The 10,349-nt window shown below is 32.9% G+C and overlaps 1 protein-coding gene across 4 annotated transcripts; it reads right to left on the bottom strand.

Moving 5' to 3' along the window:
• Nucleotides 1-1,613: 1,613 nt before the first annotated feature.
• LOC133818284 (uncharacterized) lies at nucleotides 1,614-9,950 on the bottom strand. Of its 4 annotated transcripts, none has more exons than XM_062251062.1 (18): nucleotides 9,737-9,950; nucleotides 9,169-9,241; nucleotides 8,652-8,695; nucleotides 7,753-7,795; nucleotides 7,312-7,530; nucleotides 7,059-7,175; nucleotides 6,417-6,488; nucleotides 4,996-5,040; nucleotides 4,834-4,913; nucleotides 4,623-4,687; nucleotides 4,472-4,538; nucleotides 4,222-4,335; nucleotides 3,665-3,741; nucleotides 2,982-3,079; nucleotides 2,826-2,885; nucleotides 2,677-2,745; nucleotides 2,543-2,596; nucleotides 1,614-1,942 (listed from the first exon to the last, which is right to left on the bottom strand). In XM_062251062.1, exons 1-18 carry the CDS (start codon nucleotides 9,844-9,846, stop codon nucleotides 1,871-1,873), a joined length of 1,479 nt encoding a protein of 492 aa, XP_062107046.1. In that variant the 5' UTR covers nucleotides 9,847-9,950; the 3' UTR covers nucleotides 1,614-1,870. The 4 variants fall into 4 exon arrangements, with proteins under 4 accessions (XP_062107046.1, XP_062107047.1, XP_062107048.1 ...); XM_062251063.1 differs by having other exon boundaries at nucleotides 3,665-3,738; nucleotides 9,737-9,949; XM_062251064.1 differs by lacking the exon at nucleotides 9,737-9,950 and adding an exon at nucleotides 8,092-8,210.
• Nucleotides 9,951-10,349: the final 399 nt, after the last annotated feature.

Below are 10,349 nucleotides of genomic sequence, written 5' to 3' on the forward strand. Positions count from 1 at the left end.
ATTAAAAAATAATATTATTTAATATACTGCATAATTATTTGTAAAAGCTACATTTTCGTTACTTTTTATAAATCATTTAAGTTACCAATTTGTTACCTTTTGATATATAACTAAATTTTTTAGTATGTCACAATTTAAAGTAACTAACAAACTTAGTGAGTTATCAAAAATAATTTTTTTATGTTCTATTTAAACGTTAGCAAACAATATCCTAAAAAATCTATTTTAAAAAAAGTTATTTAAAATATCATATGATATCTTTTAAATATAAAATAAGAATATAAATTTTAGTATATTAAATTTTGTTTAAATTTAAAATTTAGTAAGGTTTTAGTCAACATAATATTAAAAATAAACTAAAAGGTTGTTTTTTATTATGGTCATATTCTCCGACGAATAGGGGTGTTCATTGGTCGGTTTGGGTAGATTTTTGACAAACTCAAACTTGTAATCGGGTTGGTACTTTTCAACATGTAAACCACCCAATTTAAAAAAAAATTGAAGTTCAACTCAACCATCGGTTCACCGAAACTTTAAAAAAAATTATAAGAAAATCATTTTCACTAATTTTATTTATTATTTTCTCTAATTTAGTGTGTATTTGTAACTAAAATAATTGTTATTTTAAAATATATGGTTTTTTTATAAAAAAAAATAATTTGAATTTAATTTTATATATGTATAATTAATAATTAAATAAAATAAAAAAAATTTTAAAAAAATAGACGAATTCTTAATTAGGCGGGTTGTCAAAAATTTCAACTCGTCCAATATAATATTAGACGGTTTGAAATAAAGGTCGAGTTTTTCAGGTTGCATTTTTTGTCGGTTTTTTCAGGTTGGTTTGGGCGGGTTTCAAAAAATTTTGTACAACCCTACCAGTGACGGCGAAAAAACATATATTTTCCACATATCAAAATGATCACATTGAAGAGTAGATCATAATGGTACCACTCTTGAGCTCAACCGACTAGCAGTATGATCGGAAATGATTTTTAAAATTAAGGGAAAAAGAGTATATAAGAGACCTATAAAAACAATTAGGAGAGAGAGAGAGACGTATCGTGAAACAAAACATACTGTATTTTTACTTTAACGAGGAGTGTAAATTTCTCTTTTTTATTTCCTTTTCCAAACGGATAGCTTGTTCAAAAATAGTTATATATGTCCAATTCTTACCTGGAATTTCTTCTGGGGACTGATAGCGTCACTCTTACATTTCAGACAGAAAAAAATCACGATACAAGAACATAAAATTGGCATATAAATGGGTTTGAAAGTTTTCTGGAATAACTTTTTCGGAGTATTTGAAAAAATATATTCATATCATCTATTTAAAATAGATTCACAAAAAACAAACAGATGACATAAGTGAATAAAGGCTTTCGATTTGAAAAAGTCTTAAGAATCTTTATTTATTTTTTTGAAAAAAAGTGAGAATTATTCGATCAAAGCTTCATTCGCCCTACAGCTCATTTATCTTAAGGTATTATATTTTAATGGCATCCCACTTGTTGTGGTAATGTAGTGTAAGAAACTTTATCGATGGCCCTAGAGACCCTAAATAAATAAATGCATTGGCTCAATTGATGAAAGGTTTTAATTCAATGATATGCCAAACCTGTCAAAAATATCTTTATGAATCTCTACTAGTGTATATTTGACGGAAGCCATAAAAATAATAAATGCTTTCATAGTATCTACATATAAATAAATAAATAACTTGGCATGTCTCTTTCTTTTCCGTCTTTTAAAAACCCATACTACAAATGAATAACCTTTTTTTGTATCTCAATGAGGATCGTACATTATATTTATGTAAGATCTTGAGAATAATATAGAACAAAGCCATGTGAGGATTGACAACAACTTATTCAGGCGAATGTTCTCCGGCCGTCGCAGATTTCTTTCTTGCTGTCCAAAATGCAGCAAAGTACCGATTCTGCAAAGAAAATAATGGCTTTAAATGGCTTGGATTAACAAAGATTCATATACTTCCATGACTTCGTTCATCAAATACCTACTACCACATGCTTATTGCCAATAAATATTGTGAACTAAATGTAAATCATCTTGCATGTTGGCCCCGTTTGTCTGTACCCTTTTTTGCCCAAGAAAAACTTCATTTACTTGGTATTCAGGGAGTGTTTACTAATCTCTGTAATGAGTATAAGAGTAAAGGGAAAAGCTTGGGAGATGAATCAAAAGAATAAAATATTAACCCTCATGTCAAGGATTCACTAAAACTTGTTTCATAGATGTGCAAGTAAATACATGAATGAATGAGAAAGAGAAGCTATTAAAACTATAATCCTTTAACCCAAGTTTAGAAAAAATCAAACTTAAACTCGACTACTTCATACTTATTCAATGATTTGTTGCTTCTCATCCAACTGTTCTGAATACCATTGACCCAGATAAGATCAAAGGGTGAATTGCAATCCTATAAATGAAAATCTGAAACCTGCCCTGGTGGGTGAGGCAATATATACATTCATGTAATTTTTACTGTGAATAGTAGAGAATGTAGAGGAAAGCTTACTTGCATCATTGACCTGGAATTTGTTGTGTAGGTTGTCTCTATCGTCTTTTCCTTCTGTAGAAGGAAACAATGCCAAATTCTTACAATTCATGGAAAATTACTCAGGAAGACACAATCTATAGAACAATTTTTACCTCAAAATGGAATCCATAATGCAAGGCGACCTTCTTCACATCTTCCAAACTCAGTTCAACGGACATTCCCTAACAATAATGAAAACTTAGACAAAATTCTACTTTAGTAAAGTGTGAAACCTGATCTACTTAGCAAAAGAGATACTCACATCTTCTTGACCATACATATCTGCAAAGTGATACAGTAGGGGACCCAAATTTATCCAAATCTGTCATCAACTCAAGATTAAATAATAGGCTATGAGAAATATGGAAAAAGAAAGAAAAAGAAAATGTTGCCAGAACAATCATGGTTAGGAACTTACTCCACCATCTTTCAGGATTTTAGAGATGATTTCAATGTATTCAACGATGTTGTGCGCAGTATCAATAAAAAAACAAGTCACAACCGCATCCCAAATACCTGCAAAGCCCATAGATTACTCTCTGTGATCAAAGGAGACATGGTAGAAATTAATATATATCTGCACTAGTGCAGATGTGTACTTGTTTCTTCAAACTATAAAAAATCAGGTAACTTATAAGCTGGAATGCTTAAAAATTGTATTGGTTGAATTGCCAAGGAAACATGATTTTATTATAATAAACATTCATCCAACAAATACTATAATAGAACTCGTGTCCAGAGAACCAAGCCGATTTTATTTTTACTGTAGATTGATTTCTATGAAACCAAGAGGTCGTATGAATCATAGATTAGAAAACAAAATTGTTTTAATTATCCTGTACATTTTGTTTGATTTAAGTTCTAGTGAATTGCTAAATGAAGATCTCAACAGTTCAAAACAGCCATGCTTCAGCATTAGTCATATGATGCACTTTTAGCATGATGGTACATCCAGATTCATTAACCCATTTTTGACATACAAATGACTTAACATTTCTAAAATAAAAACAAAACAAGCCAGAAAATGTGAAAGAAATATTTAGTCATATGTTTGACTACAAAATATAGACAGACAAACATGTATGGATAAGACACACATACCAACTTGGCTTGGATCATTGTAAACTTCAACAAAGTCACCACCACACATGGAAAAGCCTTCAGTAATTCCAGCACTACTTCAAAATGCAAGAACATGGATTATTATTTCAAAGAAACAAAATGATAAAACAACACACTCCAAAAGTATGAGAAAGTTTATCACAAAGAAATTAGCTGTAATATGAATATTAACTTTCTGGAATAACGTTCTTTAGCCAGTTAAACAATTGTTTGAAACTGTTAGGTAAGAGAACACTAATTGTTTGTTTTTCACAAGACATTCATTGTAGCAACAGTCTCTTGTTTGAAGGGAAAAAACTGTTTTTAAGATGTAATAAGCAGGTTTATTATTTTCTCCTTAGATGGAACTATTTCCTTCTCCCCTGCTTAGGATAGTAAGAGGTAGTATCCATATTCTGATTTCTGTAAATGTGATAATCAGAAACTTCATTGTAATATTTCACAGATGCTGTTGAAGCGAGAAATACTAGAAACAAGGCCATAAAAGGTCATCAAATATTAAACATTGAGGAGAAACCTCAGAAGACTAAGAATACCTAGCCGGATGGATATCTGGTATTGAAACAGGACGAAGTTGATCGCTGTCTAAAAGTGAATTACAGTTGCTGTGAATCCAAGGATAAATTTTCCACTCTCCTGCATTTTCAGTACTGCATACACCAAGCATAGCCTTTCCATCAATGATACGGAAACTCAAATAGATACTTTCATCAATGATACAGAAACTCAGAATAGATACACCATGGCTTGAGAAATCATGTAGATCTGGAAAAATCAGATTCTTACTTATTAAGAATAAAACTCGAGCATATCATCATGTAGTACGAAAATTCATTTCCCTGGCTTATGAAACCTGTTTGATCATTTGAGACAGTAGGCACTGAGTAAGATCACAATTTATGGTAGAAAGTATGACAATCTAATCGCTCATGCATACCTAGACGAGAGATCTCTAAAGCTAATCGTCCAAGTCCAGCACCAGGAACTAAACAGGCTGGAGGGCTGTCAAAACATATTCGATATTTATAGTAAATAAGTAGATAAAACACAACTCCACTGGCATAACTGTCAACATAACAGGAAGCAACTATCAAGTGCATGCAAGAAATGACATGAGGGAATAAAAACAACATTAGAAACAAACATACCTTTCCTTAGAGCGATTAGGGAATAGGATATCAAGCTCTTCAAGGATAGGCTTGTAGCACTGATCGCGTTCTTTTTGTCCCTGTATCAGATATTGTATAAGGAACAGACCTAGGATGCGTAAATAAATCAGAATCTAAAAACCATGACAACAGATACAGTACCTCTTCTGCCCAATCTCTGACTATATTCCGTATAATACAGCGAACCTGAGAAGACAAAAGAAAAAGATAACAAACTTAACAGCAAGGCAAAAGTAAATAAGTAAATAATGACAAAACAAAAATTTGTGGACAAAGAAGTTTAATTTCCCAATGTTTGTCATACAGCCTATTGGTGACTTGCTGGACCTATTGACTTTTTGGTGTTTCCCCATTATTTGAATTGGCCTTCATCGGACGGGTGCTTTGTTTGGTTCAGGTCAACACGTAAGCTTTGTTCGAGGAAAGTAGGAAGAAAAGAGAAGTATGTTACCTCCAGAGGGAGGAGACTACTCCCTTCTGTGTTTGGTTTTCCCAAATAAATCCAACAGGCCCCTACTACTCTCATTTCACTTCTCTCTCCTCATGGATCACACTCCTAAATAGAGTGTGAGAATATAATAGCAAAACAACTTCCAATATAGAGCCTATTGTTCATTTGCATGCTCCCTTACCCAAATCCATCCAATAAGCCCCTACTACTTTCATTTCACTTCTCTCCCATAACAGTTCATACTCCTTACAGAGAGTGTCAGAATATAATAGTCAAACTACCCCCAATACAGAGCATATTGTTCATTACTTCATTTGCATGCTCCCTTTGTTTAAATTGGTACATCCATCCAATAAGCCTCTATTACTCTTGTTAACTTCTCTCTCCCATCCAATAAGCCTCTATTACTCTTGTTAACTTCTCTCTCCTAACTGTTCACACTCCTAAAGAGAGTGTGTTAGAATAGTAATAAAACAACTTCCAATATGTAGCCTATTGTTCATTTGCATGCTCCCTTTGTTTGAATTGGTTCAAACAAAACCTTTGTATGAAGCTATCATTTGCCAACTCTTTCCCTTTCATCCAATGGATAAGTGTCAAGTCAAGTGATTCTGTACTTAACACAATCTGTTGATTACTTTTGAACAATATAAATAAAGTAACATAAAGTTCCTTAACTAAGACCACAAGTATTTAAGCAATATGAACCTTTTGTCATTCTGTTCTGAACAAAAAAAACAATACCAGCCAAATAATCTTGTATTTCCCCAACTTGACCTCAAGGCTATGGTTAGTAGCTGAAATAAAAAGTTCTCCAACACAGCACTGGCTCATTTTTATTCAAACTTGTAACTCATGGACACAACTAGCTACATTGTATAAAGAGCGTGAGAAACCATCATACCCATAAGTTCACAACAAAGATTTTAAGTCCAAAAAAGAAAAGCTGCCGATATAGAAAAGTATTGTAACTCGTGGACACAACTAGCTACATTGTATAAAGAGCATGAGAAACCATCATACCTATATGTGCACAACAAAGATTTTAAGTCCAAAAAAGAAAAGCTGCCGATATAGAAAAGTATTGTAGAATTAATAGAGATCAATATACCTTGTCAACATCAACTAAAGGGACGTCAAACTGAAAAGATGGGTCCAACCACTCATGATTTGATAAAGATGCCTGGGATTTTGAAGCAAGATAAAATTTAAATAATATAAGATATTTTCTTCATTAAGAGGAAAATTTTATTAATTGAACAAAATGAACAAATGAAATAATTGAGTTGTTCTCGGAAGGAGGAGCAAAGAAAAGAGAGCAACTGTGCCATTTTTGTTGGTCAACAGTCAACACTTAGAGACATAGATATAACCTTTTCCTATTTGTGGCTACTACTATGTAGAAATTATGTAGGTAAAAGTTATTTAGATTTCTAAGTTATCGATCAAAAGTAAAGTTTATATTTCTCCCAAAAACAAGAGGGGAATGAATACACATGCATTCTAACATACAAGCCCCAAGGTAGTAGACTTTTTGAAAGATTCAAATATTATACAAAGTTCAAAGAAAATTGGAGAATGATTTGTGATCTACAAATTATAAATACTAGACGAAAAAATGCCAAGAATTTTGAATTGGAGGACATATAAAATGTATACTCTATAAAATAATTTCATAATTTTCCAAAGATACATGGAACATAAGGATTGAATAGCTATGAGATTGCAGCATAAAGTGACCAAAAGTACATACATTTCCCTTTGAATCCATGGCATCATTTCCACAGCAAGTTCCTAACTCTTTGTTACATTCCAAGCCTGGACTTCCGCATCCAGTACAGGATTCACTGCAACCTTCATTTTCAACCTCCTGTTGTTATCTACAGAGGTCAAATTTCTAAATGAAAAGGACATAAAATGAACAAGTACGAGCCATATATTAAGCTCTTATCTATCTATCTATCCATATAAATATATATATATACGAGGAAAACTATTAAATGAACCTTAATGGCAATGACTCCTTTTGAGTTGCATAGATTGCTCCCTTCCTCACAACAGGCTTTACTTAATTGGGAGAAACAAGTTCTTCCACTTGTGGAAGTAGAATGACTGCAGCAAGCAGCCCTCTTTTCAGAGAAATCATGATTATTTGGGTCATCTTCAAGAGGAGGGTTTTCGCAATCTTCTATGTCCTGGCTCATATCAAGTGGAGGTTCAAATGCCTGTCAAGTAATTAATTAGTTAAAACAAAAAGTAAATTATTCAAGATATCTTGGAAGATAATATTTTAAAGATGTGTTCATATAGCCTGGGAAGGCTGAGAGAAGGGACAAAGTGCTTGTGCTTCAATAACAAGTAACATCACGCTACACCCATACTTTATAGACCAAAACAAAAGCAAAAAATACACAAACAAATGATGATTAAGGTGACTTTGAACTAACCTGAAGCATACTAAATATGAAATAAGAATTTGCAGAAATACACCTGCAAAGAAAGGCCCAATCAATTAGAGCTTGTATCTTATTTTTAGCTTATGTCAGATTTGCATGGGGACTCCCCTATTCTTACCCAACAAACAACATGACAAATGTCTAGAGGTTATATAGAATTTTGGTGGCCTCCAAATTAATCAACACACGTACCATTACAAACAACATAAGCATAGCATGAATCCAGCAACAACATAAGATGCCTAAAATTAGTGATGCGTTCTAGCAAAAGTCCAGTGGAGATTTAATTTAGTCACTGAAATTTCCTATGCCCTGTAGAAATGTCTTCACCTGCATTGACCAATCCAGGTAATTGTGTTGTGACCAAAAAGGGTCTTGCAAATTATGATACTCTCCCAATGAATGTTGACTGAAGTGTAATCGGAATCTGGGTTGGCAGCAATATTGGTCTGGTCAATGGTAAAATTAAATTCTTAGACATACTTCAATAGCATGGTTGGGTAATAGGAGCGAGAATCTATTTTAGCACAATGCATCAATTAAGGTTGAACGTACTAACCCTGATACCAAAACCCTAAGTTGGAATAAGAGCTTCAATAGCATAGCGGAATATATCACTACATAACATTTTATAATTTGTACAATATTTATAAAAATCTGATCTCCTAAAAATGCTAATTTACCCTATAATCAGCTCTAATTATCTAAAGAATACTGTGCCCTATTAAGTTGAAAACTCACAAAATTAGGATACTAAAAACAATAAAATACCTAATGAACTAGAGAGAAATTCATGGCAACAAAGCTTCCTTTTCTAGTAGCCCAATTAGTTGATGATTACTAAATCACAAATATTAAAATAGAAAGAAACACATGGTGATAATAGTTACCGCCTTAATTCTTGAAACTTCTTAGGATAGTGGGATAACAAAGCCTGCAAAATCATGCAACAAAAACACAATTGCGCTTCTTTCATTAGTTTCATAATAGTTTGTTAAAACTAATGAAGACGTGAATTTTTTATCATCCACTCGTCTGGTATCAAAGCAACAAACATAATATTTCACTAAGAAAACTGCATCTGCTAACATATTTCATCACAAACTACAGATTATCAAGTGTGGACTATAGAGGCAAGATATGGTATCGAATGCAGCCAATAACAACCAAAAAGATAATACTTTTCCCAATCTACTAAAATGTATACTAATGTTATTATCAATACTGGAGGTGGTACCGCATAGTAGGACAATGTCAACATGTATGTCTCAAAGTTATCACATTCTTATCAATTTTATTTTTCAATGAAATTGTTACTCCTCACTAAACAGGACGATATAGTTTTACTTAAATGGTCCAATATCAACTCTCAAAATTCCAGTTGAAACTGGGAACATAGTTAAATACCTGATGGGGAGGTGGAAGCTTCTTAAAAGATCTTTCGTATCGTCTGACATCCTCATCTGCAGCATCTGGATAGCTGTACACGAAAGAAACAAACTATATGTATGAGATACATACAGAGCAACTCTACTCTATTTGAGCATACATAGCTTCTCCTTTTTCTCAAATATTTTATAGATTTTATTGGAGACCAAAAGAGTTTCTAAAGCAACGAAATCAAAGAGCCAAATGCTGGAAAAGTAAAAACTTTAGGGATATAAAGAATTCGAGGACACATTCAAGGGACATACTACCATTGCTGTCACCATAACTGTGGCAGCAGATCAATTTCCCATTGCATTTTCTAAAGTATATATCTTTTCACTTAGGTCAATTGAATCTCATCTACGACCATTGAGTATTTCGATCAAAATTACTAAAGAACATACACATATATATTAATTAAGTTTCATCAGAGAAGAATCCTTGGGAGGGATTTTGAAGTTGCAGAGCTAGGCAACCATTCAAACAAATTCTAAACCAGGAATAAGAAGAGATGAGACGAGGGACTGAGGATGAGAAAGTGCAGTACTTGAGGTAAGCGCTAACGATACGCCTTAAGGACTTGATTTCAAGGGCTTCCTCGAGCTTTCTCTGACGAAGTTGTTCCTCGTCTTCCTCGTCTCCTCGTCGAGACGACATCACTCTCTATCTCCCCTTAAGCTTCAACGACTACGAGTCTCTGTGTGTTGTGTTCTTGAATCTTGAGGAAGGCAGTGGAAGAGAGTGTGCGCTTTTCCATAAGACCTATATATGGAGCCGCCGTAGCTAGGCTTCCACGTCTTATTGGGCCTGATCTTGTTTTTTTAGGGATTCCTTGATAATTATCTAGTTTTACGATTAGTTAATTAAAATTGACCATTAAATAAATATACCTATTATTATAATCATATAGCACCTTTGCTTATTCACATATAATCTTATTCACATATAATTTAAGTATAATTGAAAGGTATAGTTGGTAGATTTAAATAAATATTAAGTATAAAATTAATTTTTTTAAAAAGTAACTCTAAAGTTGGACACTCTGTGTAATTTGCAATATTTTTTAACATTGTTAACGTGGACTACTGGACTGGGTCAACTTGTAAAACTTGATAACTGCCCATTTTTAATATTAGTTAATTAAAAATAGTTACAAAATT

The sequence above is a fragment of the Humulus lupulus genome, chromosome 2 (genome assembly GCF_963169125.1).
Source record: "Humulus lupulus chromosome 2, drHumLupu1.1, whole genome shotgun sequence".
Classification (NCBI taxonomy): Eukaryota; Viridiplantae; Streptophyta; class Magnoliopsida; order Rosales; family Cannabaceae; genus Humulus; species Humulus lupulus.

Excerpts from the sequence above, each read along its gene's own strand:
- LOC133818284 (XM_062251062.1), bottom strand. The coding sequence starts at position 9,846 with ATGTCGTCTCGACGAGGAGACGAGGAAGACGAGGAACAACTTCGTCAG. Across the intron at positions 7,531-7,752 it reads TCATATTTAGTATGCTTCAG|GCATTTGAACCTCCACTTGA; the intron begins GTTAGTTCAAAG and ends ATTACTTGACAG. Across the intron at positions 4,539-4,622 it reads TTTAGAGATCTCTCGTCTAG|GTTTCATAAGCCAGGGAAAT; the intron begins GTATGCATGAGC and ends ATGATCAAACAG.